The 20898-nt window shown below is 40.5% G+C and overlaps 1 protein-coding gene across 2 annotated transcripts in view; it reads left to right on the top strand.

Moving 5' to 3' along the window:
- The window catches only part of RFWD2 (ring finger and WD repeat domain 2, E3 ubiquitin protein ligase), a 121837-nt gene that overhangs the window by 22714 nt on the left and 78225 nt on the right, over nt 1-20898 (top strand). For both annotated transcript variants that reach the window (XM_010580646.1, XM_010580647.1), the window contains exons 7-9: nt 2212-2269; nt 5930-6044; nt 9537-9672. In XM_010580646.1, coding sequence (XP_010578948.1) covers nt 2212-2269; nt 5930-6044; nt 9537-9672 — 309 coding nt within the window. The remainder of the gene's footprint in view (nt 1-2211; nt 2270-5929; nt 6045-9536; nt 9673-20898) is intronic.

Genomic DNA, 20898 nt, shown 5'->3' on the forward strand with positions numbered 1-20898 from the left:
GAATAAGGGAAAAGAACAAATAGTTCTGTGTAGGGTTTTTCTGAACAGGCGCGCATGCTATTTTTGCTACCAGTAAATGGTGCAATCAGTAGATACAAATAAGCAACTTCTCCATGACTGCATATTCAGGCAGTAACAGCAATAAAAAACTATCACTGTAATAGGAGTTTCTGGAGAAAGATTCTGATCTAAAAATTAGTTGCCTGGTAACTCTGCTTTGGTTGTTGAAATCCTGATCTCCTTCCCCTCTGTTTGTTCTAATTACACCCTCCCACCTCCATAAGTGTATAACAAATGGGATTTATAGTATGTGTTTTTGTTGTTGTTTTTCCAGGTTTTTAAATATGTCATGTTATTGTAGCTGAATTTCCTAATTGAACCTAATGTTACAGCTTTTTGAAAATAATTGAGAGGGAACTTTTGTAATTTTTCAATTATTTGTGTCCTGTTTTTAAAAGGGAAAACATTCAAGCATATGCCAGGTAACTCAGCTACAGGCAGTGCACAGAAATTACTTTGAATTTGTATTCTGGTTAGGGAGATGACGTCTGCACTCTTGAAGGCTTTACATCACTAGACAACCTGCAGCAAAACGAGACCAGACGCTCTAAGTCTGTGTGTTTTTGCCATTAATTGCCACTGTACCTGTCTCAGAGTGGAGTACTTTTTCATTGCTTTCCAGCCGACTGTCTTATTCGTGCTGTTCCTGGCAGGATCCGCTGTATGTGTTTCATTATTTCATGTGGCCACATTCTAATTTGAAGTTCATTGTCCCTGACCATGCCTGAAACGTCTCTGTTGTTTTCTCCTTTGCAATAGCTCACAGCAAATAATGATTTTTATCCCTCAGATTTTCTTGGTTTGCAGCTTTTGTCTTGCCTGTAACAGAAGCCCAATCAATCTCATCTTACAAGTTAACCACTAATGAGACTTTAAAATCATCTCTCATCTTCTGTTTCTAGTTCTTTCCACCTCCAGGGAAGCTCTATAACATTCGGAGAAATATTTAAGCACTAGTACCACTAGTACCATCATCCTTCCAGTCTTAGAGGTGCCCTGACTGGCACTTCAGCCAAACCACTTGTTTTATGAACAAGAATGTCAAGTCTATGCATCAGTTCTGGCAGCTGTTACGTAAACATCAATAGGTACAATCATCTTTTATAAAACCTGGACCTATAGCAGAGTTCTGGCAGCTTTTTAAAGAAACCTTCAGCTTTCCCATGCAATGCTTAAATCTAAGGCTACCTCATAAGAAAGACCAAGAATAACAAACCCAGATAGTTTCTTTTCCCTGCAAGCCAAATGACATAGCAGAAGCAAGTGAGTTGTAAAGATTTTTGGAAACAAATCATGGTGATGTTTGTAGTGTGTTTTCTGTAATTAATAAAATGGTGTTCTTGTGTACTAACCTTTACTTGTCCTAAAAGTATTTTAAATCTGAGTGATAAGGGTGCTTTAATCTGGCTCTGACATCTTATTATGAGAGCTAGATATTTTGCCCATATGTGCAAGAATACTGAACCACCTGTTTTCTGCTTACATCAGTAGATCCTTTTGCAGTTTTGAAAGTTAAATCTCTTCAGTTTGCATATGTATGCTATGTTTTGAAAACAGTGATTTAAGGTATGTTGTGTCATTATAGATACTGTGTAGCTATATATGGTGTAGCATTTTCTAATAACAGTAATCCTGGCTGTTAGTATTTTTTTAGTTTATTTCTGTATTTCATTACTTGTGTTGTTTTGTGTATCTTCAGAGATGTCTGGAATACTAGTGTCTGTCTGAAGCTGATTTCTCTAGCTTTTCTCTTCACAGTGCTGTTTCAAATGCCGTGGCATTAAACTTCTCTCTCTCTTTTTTTTTTTTTTTTGGAAAAGAGCTGAAAACCAATGGTAGCTTGTTATTTTCAGAATGTCTTATCCTGCATATTTCATACAAAAGATATGATTTTGCATTCTAATTGGAAATTATTAGACTGCACTACACATAATAGTGTGTGATAGCATTCTGCTTTAGGAGATCCCTGTATTAAAAAAAAAAAAAAAAAATCACCCCCAAACAAAAAAAATAACCTTGTGTTCCCTGTCTGTAAAATGAATTTCAAAGGCAAGTATGCTGCAGGGTGTAAAGGGGAATAGCAAACAGGTTAAAAATGATAGAGGATGGTTGTACAGTGATTTAAGCAGACTCTTTTTTTTGGTTTTGCAGTAGTATTATTGACTCCACGGAGTATAGCCAGCCTCCAGGCTTCAGTGGCAGTTCTCAGGTAAGGTAATACATGTGTCTGTGCACAGGGGGGACGGGAGAGTGAATGCAGAGTTTGGGCAGAAATTAGGCACAACTCTGTCCATCTCCAGGGTACTGGTCAACTTGAGTCTTGCAAATGCTTTTTAACTAGTTATATGGGCGAACTGGAGCCAAGACTACAGCTGTCAGAATGACTGTACATGATTGAGTGTCCACCCTGATGCCATCAAAGAAATCTGGTGTAGTATATTTAGACATCTGACTTTATTCCCAAAGCTGGCTCTTCCAGGGAAGAGGGGATATTTTTTGCTCTTCATCTCTTCTCCTAAGTGGGTGGCATTTGCGAAGGGAGGTAAATCCCTGACCCTTTGCATTGACTTGAATAGCTTTGAAAGCTTGACTTTCAGAACAAGAAACATTCATTTTGCAAACATACAGCCTTTTTGTATTTTGTCCTTGTTTAGGATCTTACAAACTGTATTATAAATTAATTCACAAAAAGGGTAAAAAGTTGCATATACAGTGAAGCTGTTTGGCAGGCAGCCTTCAAACTGTGTGATCTGCAGGGCCTCTTGAATGCCAAACAGCACTGCCATAGTCTTGCAGCTGAGAGTGGTTCGGCTGGGCTGGGAAGATGACACCGATAGCCAGCTCACAGTTTCAAAAATGTTACACAGTTTTGATTTAGACAGACAGACTGTTGGTTACATGCCTGCTCATGCCTTTGGTGCTCTCTGGTGGTGGTGGACCATCTGTGGCACACAACAGTATCAAATTGATAATTGAATGGGTAGAGGTGCTGTTGGACCTTATTTGATGGAGTAATGATGTAAAGAAAAAACACCTGAATTTTGGGCTGATGTGCATGTATGTGTGCATGTGGGGTTTTGGATTTGCAGCTGTATAACTAATTGGTAATTAGAAAATTCCATCTATTAGTCTGTGGGAAAATGCTTGTTGTTCCTGATACTGTGGTCTTGGAGGGGGGGCAGGTTTGCTTAATCAAAGAACTGTATCTCTACCTCACTTCAGAGGGCAAGTGAAATGTGTGTGGAGATTTTACGTTCATTTAATTCAAATTCACTCTGACATGGTACAGTGTGTTCATTAGCCACTGACAGTACTTGTCTCAGTACTTCTCTTTCTCTTTCAAAGACAAAATTTAATAGCATAGTTGTACTGCTGGTAAGTGCACAAAACAAACAACCTAGACTTTCTAGTCATTCTGTATGACAGCCTTACTTGCGTGAGAATAATCTTTTTTGTCCTCAAGAGTGCAAGATCTGTACTCTCTAGTACAAATTTTTGAATTAAACTTTAATATATGTTTGGATGGGGAGCTGAAAGAGAACTCTTGAAGTTAAACACTTCAATCAAAGGTAGTCTAGTTTCAGCAAGACTTGACCATAAAAATAGTTCTAAGAATATAAATTCAATTGTGCTTTTTTTCTAATTGTCAGTCACAGCAAAAATCATAGATCAGGCACTGCTGGCAGTAAGAAGCTATGCTAGGATGGACAGCATAGCTTTCTTTCTCAATAAAATTACTTTGTGCATTGCTCACAAACATGTTCTTAGGGAAGAATTTATATGTTGCAAAGCTACAGGACAGGTTTCTTCCAGAAGCTGAGCTTCAGAAGTAAATAGTGGACAAGTCACATGGGCCCTGGGGAATTCTATAGGTAGTATTTAGTGGCAGTACCTTTCTTTTCTGCTAGAAATCAGGAGCTTGTGCGTAGCTATGAGGCTTTTCCACAGTTGTTGGAGGACTTTTTGGAGCACCTGATGGAGTTCAGACAGTAAAATCACTTTTCATAACAGAACAATCCAAACTAATGTCCTCACTAGGACAACCATAGTAGTGTTAGCAGTGGAATAAAAATTGCTTGGGTATGTTTTCTGTCTTTTTCCCTTATTTTTTTTGCTCCTGCTTCCCAGCATTGCTTAACAAGTAGCCAGGGAGCAGACTTCATAGAAACTGAATAAATGTTTTGGTAAAACATGAGCAGTTTAAAATGCTTAGCTGGGGTGGATCTGATGAAGATGGGTTAATGCAGATTGATTCCCACCACAGTTGGGTCACCATGTGCCAGCCTGGGACCTGCTCCAGGGGGATCTTCCTCTGGTGATCCAGCAGGTAATCGCACAGCAAGCAAATACTTCCATGATTGATTCCATCTTGATGTGGACTGGGCTCACCTGACAGATCAGACTTGAGCTTGGGTTATATTGCTCATCACGTTGCAGGTGGCTTGTCTTAACTTGAGACTGAAGTGATTGCTCTTTGATGTTTGAGGTCATCTTGAGCCCTTGTCCCTCCTGATGTGCTGAGAGAGGCTGGAGCCCTTTCAGGCTGGTGCACAGAATTAATAGGAAGATGCTATAAAACTGTTCTGTTAAGCATTTCTTAAAGCTGTGAGATTTTAGAAAATTGTACTTAAAAGGTGTCGATGTAGGAGTACTTTCCAGTGTTCTAGTTGTATGTTGAGATTGGAGTTGCTTTCAAGACGGAACAAGCTGTGTAGACCATAGGGTGCTGTCAACATGCAAGTGTGAGTCACAACCTCAGTGCATAGCCAGGGCCGTCGTTGGGAAGTGGTGTCTGGAGGTTTCATTGCTTGGGGTTTGCTTTTTCCCTAAAATGTTGGATTACTGTTCATACAGGTATAAGCAGAATTTGAGTGGGCTGTAAACTTAGTTTGTTCTTGTCGGCTTGCTCGATGGCTGTAATAAGGGCAACCCGTTCTCCTGCATGGATTGAGGGGGAGGTGTATGTGAATTGGGTTTTGTTAATGCCATTGAGTGGCATTACGGGCCTTGGACGTGGTCAGGGATGTTGATCATTAGGGAGCTTGGTGGTTCTCAAATCTTTTAAAATTTCCCCATTAGCTTTGAGTATGATGCTACATGAAACTTCTTAAATACAAACTAAAGCAAGGTGCTCTTCATGCTTCTTGTCTGGTAGAGGAATTTGTTCCTTCTCATTTTAATCACTAGCAAGGAAAAATACTGTATTCTGTTTTGCTTCAGGAGGAGAGCTTACTTATGTACATTCAGTCCTCTGCTTCTGCCTCTCACTGTTACTGCTTGGGTAGGTAGGGAAATGGCTTTAATGATGAGTTTCATGGACTTTTCAATTAACCTCTGAACTTCATGGTGTCTTCTGCTTCTATCCTTATTTGCTTAGCTTTGCAGAGAGTTACTGAGTTGCTTCAAAAGAAATAATTCAGTAACTAACTCTTTAAAATAAACACCACCTTCTCTTTTTTAATGAGCTGTCTGCCAGGGATCTAGGAAGTATTTGTTGTACAGTCTGTTTGATTTGTGAAGCTGGAAGCCTGGTATCTTTGGCTTCTGCTGTCTATCTGTATAAATGCAAGACGTGACTTCCAAAGGGTTGCCGCTGTCTGTCCTGCATGCGAGGCTGGAACTGGTAAATTTGCAAAGGTTCAGGAAACAAGAAGCGTCTAAAAGCAGCTTTTCTTGTTTGTCGAGTTAAAGGATGCAACACAGGACCCCTAAGAATGACTGTTGTCAGTGGCAAGATCTTGATTTCTCGTCATTTTACACTTCTCACCCTTCACATATGAAGTATAAATTGTTTATAATTTGATAAAATCTATTGAAATGAAACCCAGGCCTGGCTTTAACTTTCTGAAGTGTTCTCTTCTCTATTCAGACCAAAAAGCAGCCGTGGTATAACAGCACGCTAGCCTCACGACGCAAGCGGCTCACAGCTCATTTTGAGGACCTAGAGCAGTGCTATTTTTCCACCAGGATGACACGTGTCTCGGGTAAGTTCCTCTTGCGTGGTGTTCAGCTTCTGGCATCAGCTACCTCTTACAGTGCCTAGTCCTCAGAAAAGACTTGCTTTTGAGAGAGCAGCTTTCACTTCTTCCTTGCATGGGAGTGTTGCTATACATATTTATGTGTTACTCAGGTCATCCCATTTTGCTTTTCTTGACCAATCTTTGAAGTAGCTAAATTTAGAAAATATAATCCTGTCACTTTGGAGGGGCAAATGTATTGCTTCGTAATCCTATACTGTGAAGGGCATAACCCACAACAAACAATTTGACTGATGCTTGTTCTGAAGATGCAAATGTTTGAAAGCAGTGGTTGGATTGTCTTTCTACTAGATGTGGTATAAACACAGTAGTTAAAAACATTGCTATTGAAATACTACAGAGGTATAAACATAAATTGATAAATTCTCCTGTATTTAGCATGTAATAGGACACTTGGAGGTTATCGTTTATGTTGTCTAGATTGAGTCTTGGTTAACAAATGGCTTGGAGTATAGAAGCTGAGTGTGCAGCAGCATTATTGTCCCATGGGGCACACCTTAGATTTAAGGCTTGTTTTGTAGAATTAGAAGCTGTTTTCACAATTGCCTAGATTGCCTCATTCATAATTGAGTAACACTGTGACAGCAGCTAGAGTAATTGTTACCTAGTAGATGGATGGTTCTTAATTACATGACAAGATTCTCTTAAGAAATGAACGGGTCGAATGTGTCTTGAGGGTGAGGAGGGTTGCTCTGTGGCCCCTCTGGGGAAGAAACCAGCTTTGGGAAAAAAGTTTCAGGCAATGGCGTGTGGCAGGCAAGAGATTTGCAGCACCAAGCTGCGAGCTGCAGTTCATGGGAAGAGTGATAGACTGCAGCAAGGAGTGGGGAGCAGCCAGCCCTCAGGGGATAGGAGAAACCTCCTAGGGACAAGAGGGAACCAGGCAGAGGTTGCTGCAGCAGAATATCTTGTATCCTTGGAAGGCAAGGACCAACCTCCCAGGACACAGAAATCAGCAAGAGAGCTGGGGTGGAAACCCCTGGGGTTTTTTTCCCTCCATGAGTTGAGTTTAAGTATTATTCACTTTAAAATAAATAAAAATGAGGCTCTGTTGTTATGTCTATCTTCTACCTACTTTAGAGCAGTGACTGACTAGGTTCTCATCATGCACAACAAAATAATTTATACAAGGAATACAGCACATTGAGAGGGTGCTTCAGTAGCTGGAGGATCGCAGGAGCTGGTTGTATGTGACTAGCCAGGTTCCTGTGAAGTGCTAGCAAGTGCTTTGCAGAATACAGTACTTCACAGATCACACTGAGATGTTTTCACGCAGTGCTATCTTGGTGATGCATAACGGTGTTTATGTTAAAATAATACTTATTAACCAAGGATAACAAATGGGGGTCTTCCCAGCATTCCCTTGTAGAAGACATCTTTCTTCATAATCGGAACTATAAATACGAATGTGGTGAAACTGTTTTTTGTATTCTTATGCCTCAGCTGCACCAAGAGCGGAGGATTTGCAAGTGCAGGTTTTTCCTAAACAAGGGATAACCTGTGATACTTGATTAACTTTTCTTCTCTTAGTCATACCTGCTTTTTGACACATTTTAAATAGGATTTAGTGTGGATTTAAAGCTTTTTGCACGAAGTGCCTATGACTGTTCTAGTAGGGAGTGGAGATATAATGTAACTGTAATTACGAAATGGCCTTGCACTTTGGGGAAAATGTCTTGAGAAATAACATTTGGTTTTTCAAGCACAGATACAGAATAAATTGTAGGAGGACTGTGTGCTTGATCTCTAAATGAGGGAAATCGAAGAGTAGCAGATATTTGTTCTTATCATAGTGTCGAAGGAGGAAACAGTCTTTGAAAACTACTGACTGATGTTTATGTGCTTCTTCTCAAGCTGTTTTCTGTGCTGGTCAGGTGCTGATGATTTTAATTTGGAGCACCACTTTGTTCATTTTGCCCCTTTTGATCTATCTGACATGGGTAATATATATGCTAGTACCCTTAAACATGCTAATTACTAGCCTTCACTGTTCCTTTATACGATCAAACATTAAATAGCATATAAGGGACACTTCAAAATGCCTTACAAGTGTAGAGAAAGATAATAATTTCTGATGGCAAGGAGCTACCAGTGTGCAGAAAGTGATTATTCTCTCTGTTTTCCTACAAGAAATCACAGCTGTATTTTGCTTTTATAGACCAACCTCTTCCTTTTTTCATGCCAGTATTTCCAAAGCTTTCTAATAAGTGGAGGAGCTTTGTCATTTCCTTATGCTGCTGATAAAATAACAGATAAGGATAACTTAACTAATGGGTGGAATTTGATCTCAGCCATGTGAGTGAGTGGTGTGTATGGTTTCTGTGCTACTGCAGTGGATGCTGTGGTTTAACAGGAGACAAGGTGTGCAGTAACTGTAAACTGAGGTGCTGTGTGTTAGTGCTGCAAGAGCAGCGATAGCTGTAGTTCCCTTATATTGCACTGGTACAAGAAGACAAAGCGAAGGTGGGAGCATTAGAGGAGGAGAGGGAGAATTGCTGCAAATTCTGGGGGTTATTACAAAGCCTGAAGGCTCTACCTGATGTTTGACTGCAGATGCATGATCTTATTAGGAACCCTGACTTGCCCATGCGGCATTGCTCTAAGTTAGGAATTTTTCCTTATTTAGGAAATAATAAATTTTGAAATGGTTTAAATAAAATTCTGTTCATACCAAGAAAAGCTGGGACTTTTGAGGAATCAGGGAATGACTTTCAACTATCTACACTGTAATTTATTTTTAACTTTTGTAGTAAACTGTTCCATTTCCCACAGAATATTTATCATCATTATTCAAGCTGGCTCAATTTCACCTTGTCTGCTGAAGGTCATAATTTTCACAAAACTTATAGTACAGGGAGTCTTCTGGTTTCATGCTTGTCTTCCTTCTCCAGCCCTGAAACAACTCTCCCTTAGCTCTGTTGCTTTTGGAGTAGCAAGACAAATGTTTTTTACTGAAAGTATTTTGAAGGTGATTGACACCAAATGTAGGCATATTGTGACAGAAATATAGGGAAAGGAATATATTTTCACTTTCATAGAAAACTAGATGTATTCTTCACAGTGCATTTTGATATGCTTAAAGGTTTTCTGTTAATAATCTATATGGCCCATGGGCTCTAGTTTTGAATAAAATAAATGAGCTTACCAGGAAAGCTGTATTTGTGATCTCTAGGCAGATTCTCAGCACGGTAGGTTCACCCAGCATTGCAGTGGAAAGACTTAATTTGTGCTCTGAAAAATCATAACGCCTTCAGGGAATGCTAGAGGTGAGAGAAAGCCTGTTCTTGACCATGAATCCTCCCCAAATGACAAGCAGAGGTAGTGTCACATGAAGACATACATCTCGATTTTTTTTTTTTTTTTTTTTTTTTTTTCCTCCTGTTGAGTTTATCTTCTTACTCTGTTTCTGTCCTCCCCAATGCTGCTGCCTCTCCCTAGATGACAGCAGAACCACAAGCCAGCTGGATGAGTTTCAGGAGTGTCTATCCAAGTTCACGCGCTACAATTCTGTCCGACCCCTGGCAACGCTGTCTTACGCTAGTGACCTCTACAATGGCTCCAGCATAGTATCCAGGTAAGACATACTGCAGCTCTGATAGTGCACCTCATGCTGATACAGGCTGCTGAGGCTGAGTAAATAACCTGTATCAAACAAGTTATGGTCTGTACATATATAACACTTCGCAGTTGCTTCCCAAAAATAGTTTTGTGTGATTATCATTGATCTGTGAAGGTGCTCAAATGCCACAGTAGCACCTTTTATTCCTGTTGGTGTTGGTTAAACTGGATTGCAGAACCTTTGAGGAGCCAGTGTATATTTGCAGGTGTTGTGATAAAGCACAAAGCCTGTTGTAGGCTCAGTCTTCTTCATGTTAGTATAGTTGTATTGTAAGTGATGCAGTTCTAGCGTTTTAAGAAACATCCATGTTGCTTGGTGTTGGTAGTTTTAAGAATCTGTGATGGTTTTAAATATTGTTGGTAGATCCAGTCATAATGGCAAATATTAAAAAGCTGAGTTGTTTTTAACTGCGATGGTTTGAACTCTTGAGCGTTGGAAGCTCTGTTTACAGTGCTAAACACTAGTGAGGGGGTGCTTGTGGTAAAGCCAACTCGACAGCTCCGTTCTTGCCAGCAAGAGCTCTCTATCCCCTGCCATGTGCGGTGGTCATGTCCTGTGCACTGCTGCTGAAGCTCATCTGAGCCTCTCATGGACCACGTTGGACACTTAATTGGTGAAATGCTGTTGACGGTCTTTCAACAGAATTAGTTTCTTCTAGTTTAGCTCCATGAACCAGCTCCCTTGGGGATTAGGCTTAAGAGAGCACATGGGGTAGGGAGAGGCTGGGACCTGCCACCAGCACTAACCTTAATCTGGTTTCAGTAGCTGTGGAAGCATACCTTGGGGGATTTAATTAGTCTGGTAGCTTGTTTCGAGCTGGTTATGGTGGAAAAAGTGATGCAACATGTTAACTGGAAAATCTTTTCTGCATGGCATATGCAGGACCTGTTAGCTTCTTACAGGCATGTTTCACAAATTTAAATGCATTTGTTCACAGCAACCTTTTGAGAGAGAGAAGTAGTATCATCTCTATTTTATACATGGGGAGCAGGAGATCCAAAGTGGCCATACTTGACATCTTGAAAAAAACATTACAATGACATGATGCGTTGAACTTGGGTTTTCTGAGTCTTGATCTGATGCCTTACAGACAGTGGCAGAATTATCTTCAATGTTTGTTGAAAGACCCCAAGAAATTTGCCCTACTTGAAGAAATTGAGGCATGTGTGGCATAGAATACGTGGGGTTTTTTTTAAAGCAGCGTTGATTCCTTAACTACTGCAATATGTAGCAGGAATATATAATGTCCGACTTAGCCACAGAGGTCAGAACACAATAATCACTGATCTGATGTATATTTAACCTGCAGTGATTGGGTTCACACTAGCTGCAATGAAATGCAGATGGGAATCTCACTGCAATGTAGACAGACTTCCTCAGCTACCAACTTCAGCACGGATTGGATTTTGTTCCTTTGCCCTTTCTTCTCCTTGACATTCTGCAAGAGCAGCATCTTTGTGGTATTTGGTTAGAAAATGCTGGAAGGGCAGTAAATCTCGCTCCCGTTTTGAAGACGTTATAATTCTTGGGTGAAATGCACGTTTGAAAAGTATGTGTGTTACTGTTAGAATGAAGATACTGTGGGGCCTCCCTCCAAGCCAGTGCTAGAATTGGTAGTTAAATGCATTAACTGAAAAATAACTTGGCTTCCAACTCAATGGTCTCCCCTGCTCATGGTTTTTATTTATCAAAGCATTTAAGAAATTTTTAGGGGTTTTAGTATGTGGGCTGAGTAAGACTGTTTACATCTGAGTGTGTCCTTAAGTGCTTTGGTAAAGCAGGGCTGCTGAATGTGCTGCTGCTGTAACTTGTTAGCTTCTGGCTAACCAAACAATTCCTTTAAAGTTTGAATTTGTTAATCGAGAGTTTACATGTAGTATGTGTTGGCCAACACACTTCTGTGTTCATTACGGTTCTTCATCCAAATGAATAGACTCAAGTTCAGAGAGAGCCTGTGAAGCTAAATGAGGTGTGTGTGTTGGTGATGGCAGCTTAAGATAGTAAAAGAGCAGCTTTTAGGTACCCATGGATGGGCCAAATTATTTATTGGGGCACTTTAAAAGCTTATTTTCATTTTTTAAATCTGTGAAAAGTTTTATTGTTTATTTGGTCCACTGCACTGATTTCTAAAAATGTTCCTGGGCATGCAGTAGGAAACACTGATGAAGTGACAAAAAGTATGTCTTGCTGCTTAGCTGTTGTTGTTGAGACAAATGCATTTAAATACAAAGCAAATATAAGGTTAATAAGTAAGGAATCTTCATAATTTTTTTAGAAAGTATTTTAAAGTGGTATTTTAAGTATGCTGAAGAATAAAAGTAGAATTGAGTGGAAGTTAAACTTCCTTGTACTTAATTTAGCTTGTGGTTTTTTTTAAATAAACTGCTGTTACAAATGGACAGAATACAAGAGTGTTTGCACTGTTTTAACCCTACATGAAGTTCACAGACTGGACTCTAAAAGATCTTCTGTCTTAAAGAGGTTTTTAAGATGTATTAGCTTTGTTTGCAAAGGAAGAAGATGGAAATATGTTCCTTATCTGCAAAACCTTGATGTTTATTTAGAAGGGAAATAAAACTGTGTTTATGGTAACAGGGTGAAAAGTGTAATTAAAGACTGTATATAAACAGGCTGGGAAAAAAAAAAACTGAAACTGAGCAGCAAGAGTATTCTCCTGAGTGCCTTGCCACAAGCACATTTATGAATGTCTGGACTCCTTGAGGACTAATAAAAGACCATAAACAATACTATGTACGTTGTGTTACTATAAAAACTCTGATGAAATATTTAGGAAAGCTACAGTTGCCTTCTGGGCTGAAGGGGCAAGCCAACGCTCTGCTCTCCACTTCCAGGTTTCCCCAGCCTGGCATGGAGCTTGCCAGAGGGACCTGTGCTGCGCCTTGCGGGGCTGGCAGCTCTGCGGCAGCCGTGCAGCATCCGCACGGTGGCAGCCGCCCGTTGCAGTGCCGGCAGCACTGGGCTGTGGGCAGCCGGTGCGGGACTGATGCAGGACCGGTACCTAAGCTGTGCATCTTCCATCACGGGCTTTCAGCCTTATTTAGAAAGGTGCACACAGTGCAATTGTAAGCCTAGTGAGGGAGAGCTTTCTTACCTTGCTTAGTAACATGCTCATAAGCAAAATTTACAACCCTCAGTCCTCCCCCCCCCCCCCCCCGCTTATTTGCTTCAAGAAAAAACAGACTAGCAGAGAAGGATGTTCAGTGAAAACACGATCAAGGCTCTGCAATTGCAGGTCCCTCAGTTTTGCTTTAACATTAGGGGGACTTCCAGCAGGCTTGCAATATGAATGTACATGTACCTCAATATGCTGAATGTTTTTTATACGCTCAGTTCTCTCAAGTACCAAGTATTTACACGGTTTTCACAAGTATATTCAGTTTTGTTAGAACTGGGCCATGGAATAAATTTTCCATTTATTATGCCCCCAGACAGAGCAGTCGTCAGAGCTTAACTTTTCTTCTCTCCGCTTGCTGTGGCAGTAAATAGTAAAGGCTTTCTTTTAAAGATGAGTCTGTAAACTGCAGCGTTAGCATTACAATGATTTATGTAGAAAATTGCTTTAGCACTGTCAGAGGCCTTCAGAGAATAATGTGGCAGTCTCTCATATTTTAAAAAAAGAACAGAAAAATCCAAGAAACAGACTACAGCAAGATGTCTGTCTGAAACCTGGTTATCAGAAAGCCAGTTCTCCCTGCCAGGTGGTTCCCAGGTCTGGTGGAAACAGGAGTACATCTCTCCCAGACGCCCAGAGGTTTAGGGGCAAATGGTGTGGGTTTTTGTCATCTGATCAGACTTCAAATTCTTCTGGGTTAGCTTACGATTTCTCTGAAAGGTCTTAAAATGACATCTGAAGGGTTTTGGGTAGCCAAGACTATTTATCTAAAGACATAGTGATTTACAGAGAGGAAAGAAACAACTTGGTTTTTGGCTGCTGAAACCTTATTCAGCTCATCTGCTGAATCTTGAGACAGTGTTCAAAAACTGGATCTTACCTTTGGCATCCATTATTCCTTTTTTTTTAATTGCTTGCTTATTATTCCATTGCCTCTCTAAGTAATGAACAAGATATGAAGAGGTTTCTCTTAGCATTCAAACAGTACAGTTAAGTCACTTTCAAGGTTGTATTTTTGTTTGTGTTGACCCTTTCAATAACATGATCTGAAATCCTTTCTTCAAAGGTGAGCTTGAAAGAAAAACCATCCCTTAGGAGCATGTTTTCCATCTATTCATTGAACCATCCTATTTTTTTCCCTTTTTTTACTTTGGACTACAATTACTTGTCCATATAAATTTTCAGATCTGGACTTTAACAAGAAACCTTTTAGTCCTGTGTCTACCATAGCAAGTCCCTTTTTTACTTTTTTTTTTTAAATGCTCTGGCCTGGCTAAGATTAGATGAGCCATTTTATTAAGTTTGTGATGGGCAATGCTTCTATCTTGGTGGTAAAGATAAATGGAAGAAATGTAAGTGGATTTATCTTTCACAGGATTATGTTTCAGAGTACAGTAGATACTGTTTCTTGAGAAGATGAGAAATGAGGAGGGCTGAATTTTTCTTGTAGTCTGTTAAATCAATCATTTTTTAAATGGGCTGTTATTTACAAGTGGCAGCTCCGAGCTGCGGATGGATCCGTCTTATTTGGACTGTTCCCACAACTGGAAGGAAGAAAGAAATGCTTGGATAAAGAGACTTGAACTGTAGAGTGGCTGAGGAAACTTGAAGTATAATACTCTGAACCCACTTGAAGTCTGTGCTTCTCCTGCAGTTCTCTTACCTTATTTCATCTGAGGTTTTGGCCCACAGACCAGAGGTTGTCTGAGGCTGGAATGGGATTTTGTTTAATTAGAGCTGAGTAAAGTACAGAGCCTTTCCCTTACTTTGTTGTCTTTTTCTCTGGAGTGTAGAACTGGTACATTTCCTAGTACATAACTGTGGTCTGGATCCCTTGAGCAGAAGCTAAATGTGACTCATACCCAGCAGAAGGGTTATACAGATGTCAGTTTAGATCTCTGAATTCAGAGTTCAGAGACACTCTCAACTCTGTAACGTCCCCAGGACAGGCTGCTAGTGCCAAAAGGGACTCTGAAACCAGAAAGGAGCATGTCTGCTTTTATCTCTAGTCTTTACCTGAAAAGTAAACCTTCTGGTGACTGTGGTGAGACACTGCAGAGAGAGAAGTCTGTTCTTTCGTCAACATAAGCTTTCACTTTTAGGGGTAAAACTTAAATAACTTGAAATTAAGAAGTTAATGAATGGAAGTTGCATGGCTACCAGTGGGACCTCATTTGTTTCCTAGTAGTTTCAGACTATTTCATAGTAGGAGGATCTTTTTCCCATTAAGCTCTCTTAGTACTTCAAATCTGTGTCCACCTGCAGATAATTAGATGAGGTTTTTTAGCTTGATTTAAACTTTGTGAATCTCTATAAATGGTCTGTTAAAAGTATTGAAGAGTCTTTTGATGAATTTGGGAATTGGCTTTTAAACGAAATGTATTAAACAATGATTGCTCTTTATGGTTTTTTCTTTTTTTTTTTTAATATCTTGAAGAAACTTTGTGCAGTTTACGTAAGCAGTTTCCATTTCTTGGCAAATGTTGTGTTGTGTTCGCTGGCTGCAGTGTGGGGCAGTCCAGCATTGGAGCAGGTTTCTCACAGAGGCTGTGCAAGCACCATCCTTGGAGCTATTCAAGAACTGGCTGGGGAAAGCCCTGAGCAACCTGGTCTGACCAAAGAGCTGCCCCTGCTCTGAGCAGGGTATTGGACTAGAGACCTCCAAGTCTTGGGGAAAGTACTCTTGTGATAAAGTTACATGATCAGCTCATTAGAAACTTGAGATTCTGTCCTGACTTTCTGCCAAGCATCTTCCTCTGGCCTTAGGTTTTAAGGAAAAGCAATGTCCTTATGTGGCTTCGCCATGTATAGTGCAAAATGAAATTCACTTTCTATGAACTTTGGGATCCCCCACTTACAAATGGGGTTTAATTTAAACAGGATTGTATGTATTAGAATAAGACTGGGCTTTTTTGAAGAGATGCTTCATAAAAGTGCAGGAACTTAAAATGGATGCTGTAGTGTCAGGAATGTCTTCTGAGAAATTAATATTTAGGGTGAGAGGATGGTACCATGTGGTAGTTGCATTACATCATTGCATCTGCCCCTTCTTTGACTCATCAGGACAAAAATCTTTTCTGTGGCGCTGCAGGTAGCTGCCCTTCTGTTCCTTCTGATGTTTGTGTCATAATGGCTATCATCAGGCAGTAGTGCTGTGTCTTGGCCTTGGGAGTTGGACCTGCAAGCCATGAAGGCTGTGGTTTTGCAGCATCTTAGATGCAGGATGTCCATGCTGATAGCGTTGGTAAAAGGCAGACAGATTTCCCTTGATTTCCCCTCCAACTTTATAGCTTGTTTTCAATGTTGAATGTTGATACACTGAATTTTTGCATCTGCTTGGAGAAACAAGCCTGTTATTAATAGAATATTTCTGTAGCTTATTACAGTGTTCTTTTAATTCTCTAGCCATATTTGTTGGAAATGCCTGAATTTGCTAGCAGGTCATTATCTGAAAAGCATTAGCATGCCTTCAGATTTTTTTGTTTGTTCCTTTCTTGCTAACTAGGGGAGTTAGTCTGTTAAATGGTAGGTAGCTGAAAAAAAATATTGAGGTAGTCTGTTAAGGCATGCAAAGATGTATGGTGTGGGCTTAAACAGTTCTGAGAAAAAAACCTTACAAGCAGCTCAGCCTGGAGAAGAGGCTTGAGCTAATGATTATTCATATTGTCTGTATCAATAAATACAGACTCTTAAGACAGAGGTGTTTGTGATTTATATGCTGCATAGGTGTTCTGCAGAATAAGTTATGAAGTGACACTTATGTTCTTACAGAGTTACATACAAGTGTGTGCATACATGTGTGCAAATGAAGGTGGAAGATTAAGTTTTTCTATATGATACTGAGTGAAATTAAGGGTATTCATAAGTACCTTTGATTCTAAAGAGTAATTTAAGGATAGCATAGAAAATACTGACCAAAAAAGATTCAAAGCACCATCAAAACAATCTCCTGAAACAGATTTAGCAGTTGGATGAAAAAATGCTTCAAATGGAATTTTAACCTCATTCCATCGTCACCAGGCAGCACGACCATCGGAGTTAATTGGCCCAGCTTATTCTTTGGCTTGAGGTGTCTCATCTGCAGTGTATGGACCCAATATTTATGAAGGCTGGTGTCCTGACTCATGGTGCCTGTTGGATTGAGCTGAGGTGTCTAAAGAGGTTATTCTCTCCAGCTGTCCCTCCTTATGCTCTGTTGCAGGGTGTCTGGCAGAAGAGCTGGTGACAGTGTTAGGTGAACTTGGAGCCTTGGGTTAATAATATGGCAGGCTGTGTACTGGGGCACCGGTCTGGGTGGTGATTTGTTCTGAGAAACGGGACCTCTGGCAATGCGGTCAGCTGGACACAGAAATGTCTTCCACTGCTGCAGCTAAATCATGGACAAATCATGAATTGAAGCCTATGGACAGACTGTGTTTACAGTCTCAGTACTGATGGAGGTTTGCTGCGCTGAGCTCTTTCAGATGTATTTCTTTGCATGTGTCTTCACCTTCCTTTCTGGAAATATTTCCCAAGCTTGAATGTAGAAAGAAGGCAGCTGAGTATGTTTGGAGTATGTTTGGTTTAAAACCTCTTCCACCTTAGTATTTTGTAACTAAGGCTGTGCTCGTGCTACTCTCAGAGCTGTTCGTACCCTACTGTGTATGAGCCCAGCTGGGAGAAATGGCAGATCCTGGTTTTCAAATATAAATAGGTTACCCAAAATATTACAGCAGGCAGACTGATAATTTGGCTTGAATTTTAAATAGTGTTGTAAGAAACATTCTGCATTTAACTGTTGGCACTTTTAGTTAACATTTCTCTACTCTAGCTTATTTAAAATGGTGTTTGTGGAAAAACTGAATCTAATCCTCATTAACTTGCATGGTAGTTCTTTTGCAATGGCTTTGGCTCATTGTACTTCTGTGTATCTGGCATATAAACCCTGGGATTGTCGTCATCTTCTCTTCAGCATGCAGAAGAGCATCGCCTAGCAGTAAAGTGGCTTTTCATCAATACGCTTTATGTTCAGTTGCTTGCAAAATTCAGTAGTTCCCTATAGGTTTTCTCATCATTAGTGCTAATTAAGCCAGGTTCCCCTGAATACATGTGTGAAAAAAAATTTACGCAGTAGAACAGGATGTCTCTAGCTATAGGGTCTTATAGACAAGGCTGGAAGTCTGCTATGGCTTCCTGGGAGATTCTGGGTTGTATTTAGAGGAGATTAGGTTCAAGGTTGCTTCCCCCCCAAAGCAGAGGGGATCATTGTTCTGAAAGTTGAGCTATTGCAGGAAGCATAATTAATCTCTCGTAGCATAGTATATTCTCTCATTGGGTTTAAAAAAAAGAATGATTCTGTCTTATCTAGCTATGACAAAGCATGAAAGTAGCTCTGTTGGTTTTGATTTCAGAGCTGTGAGATGGAACTAAGCCCACCAAACCTCCTCAATTCAGATTTAATAGTCTCCTTTAAACAAGCTCTTTATGGAATGAGGGTATCACTAAGTGGTCTCTGTTAGAACTGATGGCATTTCATTACACTTAAAAGGATTTTTGTGAGCATGAAGTGGGCCTGGAACTAGGTCTAATGACATTACTTTGTCAATGTGGTACCTTTTTATGCCTTTCTTCAAATGGGGCAAAATAAAACTCCAGGCTACTGTGGCTGCAAGAAAGATGCTGAAAGTGTGACTGCAGCATGACTGGTGCAATAATGTCTTCTCAAGGGAGCCTGGAGCTGAGGACTGTCCTTCTCTGTGCAGTGGGGCTTCGATTAAATGTTATAATGCCCTTCCCTGTCTGTTGCCCAGCTGGGGGGGGGGGGAGATAATCATCACACAGAGCTGACTTTCCAGTATCATCTTTTTATGCTTCAAATAGAGGTTTGCTTAGGGGGAGCGTATTCCCATCAGATGTTTGAAGCCTGGAGGGGGTATGATGGCAGGGAGGGTACCCCTTGAATGGAAGGTCCATTCAACAGCAGCTGGTGCTGCTGAACCTGGATCTGCAATATCCCAAACAACTCCAAGGAATGGGATCAAACTGAAATAGTTTGGGGTCCTCTGTCCCATGGTTTTCATTAGACTTCCATTAGACTTAAATCTGATCCATTGAGAGGCCATATTATAGTAGCCAAGACAACTTTACCTTGATTAGAGGACAAATCGGCAATTTTCTGGTAATCTGGGGGTCACATCTAACCCAAATGAATGTGATTCTTGGGGTGAAGGTGTTTGCTCTCTGATAGGATGATTTAAGTGGAGTCTGATTTATACAATTAATTTATCCATGTAGCAGTCTAGAGAATCAAAGGGTTTTTCTTTAAGTGGTTCTTCCTGAGTAGAGGTTGCAACAACCTGTCTGGGATTGTGGTATGTTTGCTCAGTTTATATTTTGGAAAACATTTAGCAGCACAGAGGTTTGAATCACGGAATACATTCAACCAGCAGTGGTCTATCCTTGTCCCTGTGGCACAGGTTAAGGACTTCAGAATAGCAGCAGTGACTGCTATTTAGGTGCTGCTTTGGAGTAAGAAGTAACTAATTAAACTGTCGCTTTATTAAAAACAAACAAAAACCCGCAACACTTAATTTCAACCACTCACAGCTTTAGCAAAACAGTCTTTTGATACCAAAACTTCATATACTTAATCTCAGTAGCCTTTGTTGTTATATGTGACAAAAACTAGACTTTGAGCTGATGGAGCACAAAATCTGAGCACTCTAACAGCAGCTTCCTATGCCTGAATATAGCTTTGTTTTTAAAAACTACAAATTAGTATGCTAGTGCATGCTTAGTGACACTAATTACTTTGCCTTAAAATATCAGTCTGCTGTAAAAACAGTCTCTAAGGTATGTGATATTAATACCAATTTCTGTATTGGTCCCAGTTGCTGAACAGTCTGCAGTGGTGGCCATGGTGTTGGATTATAACCTAAATTTCTAATCTTTGACTTCTATACCTCAAAATGGGCGTTGAAGATAGGCAACCAGGCTGTAAGGTGCTGGGACCTGGGATTGTTAGAAGTGACATGATATCCCTTGGAGGCCAGGGAGTGGAAGCACAAAGTGAGAAAGACTTCAAGGAAATGCAAGTGAAGAGCAAAAGGTGCCGTTATCTCTCCTTCCTTCCGCCAATTAAGTCCCCTGAAACTGAAAACAATATATCCAAGTTGCAAATAAATATGGAGCCCACAGCAAGATAGCAGTTGGGGTTAGAGATACAGAAATAGAAACAGAACCGTATTAGTTAGAAGTAGAGCTGAAAGGCTTTGGTATATTCAGGGAGGAAAATATATATATATATACACACATATATATATAGTCCCATGAGGGACTGAGTCATCTACTTTGTGGAAATGGCAACTCCTACGGTCACAGCTGAGGCATTTATGATTATAGTAGCAATTGTAGAGTGTATATATGGAAAGGAGAGAGGAGCAGTTGACTGCAGACCTTTAATTGTAACTAGTGATGCAGTTAAAGGCAAATGCAGTTAGATGCAACCGCCCCCCCCCCCAATTTGAAGGAGTAGATATAGCACATACCCATTTCTCACAGAAGCTCGCTGGGCTAGGTGCCCCTCCAGTCTGACGCGCGGGGTGTTTCAAACTGCAATTTCAAGTACAGTGTGAGTTGCCCCAGGGGTTGGTTTGGAGGGCACCTAGCCCTGTGCTGTCCCTGCAGAAGACCACAGAGCATGCCAACCTGGTTACTACCTGTAGAGTTGTCTCCTTGCAGCCTCCCAGCATCCACAGTTATTACACTGGGGATACAAAAGGGTGTATCCATGTTTATTTCTCTTAATATCTGGTACAGACCAGTTGTTCATGGATTACTGTTGTCAGGCTCACTCTGCCATCATCATGTCCTGCAGGAGTAAGTACCTGGAGTGGTGGGGGGTGGGAGGGGCTTTTAAAGTGTAACTGGGAGGGGGAAACCCTCATCTGTCCCAAATCAATCTTCTGATGAGTGCCTCCTAGTTCTAGTGTGGAGTGACTTGTTGAACATCAGTCTCGTTGTCACCTTGTTCATAACTCTTTTGGTAAGGCAGTTGCTCCATTCTTTTA

Source organism: Haliaeetus leucocephalus, unplaced genomic scaffold, assembly GCF_000737465.1.
Source record: "Haliaeetus leucocephalus isolate CR32 unplaced genomic scaffold, Haliaeetus_leucocephalus-4.0 Scaffold730, whole genome shotgun sequence".
In the NCBI taxonomy this organism is placed as follows: domain Eukaryota; kingdom Metazoa; phylum Chordata; class Aves; order Accipitriformes; family Accipitridae; genus Haliaeetus; species Haliaeetus leucocephalus.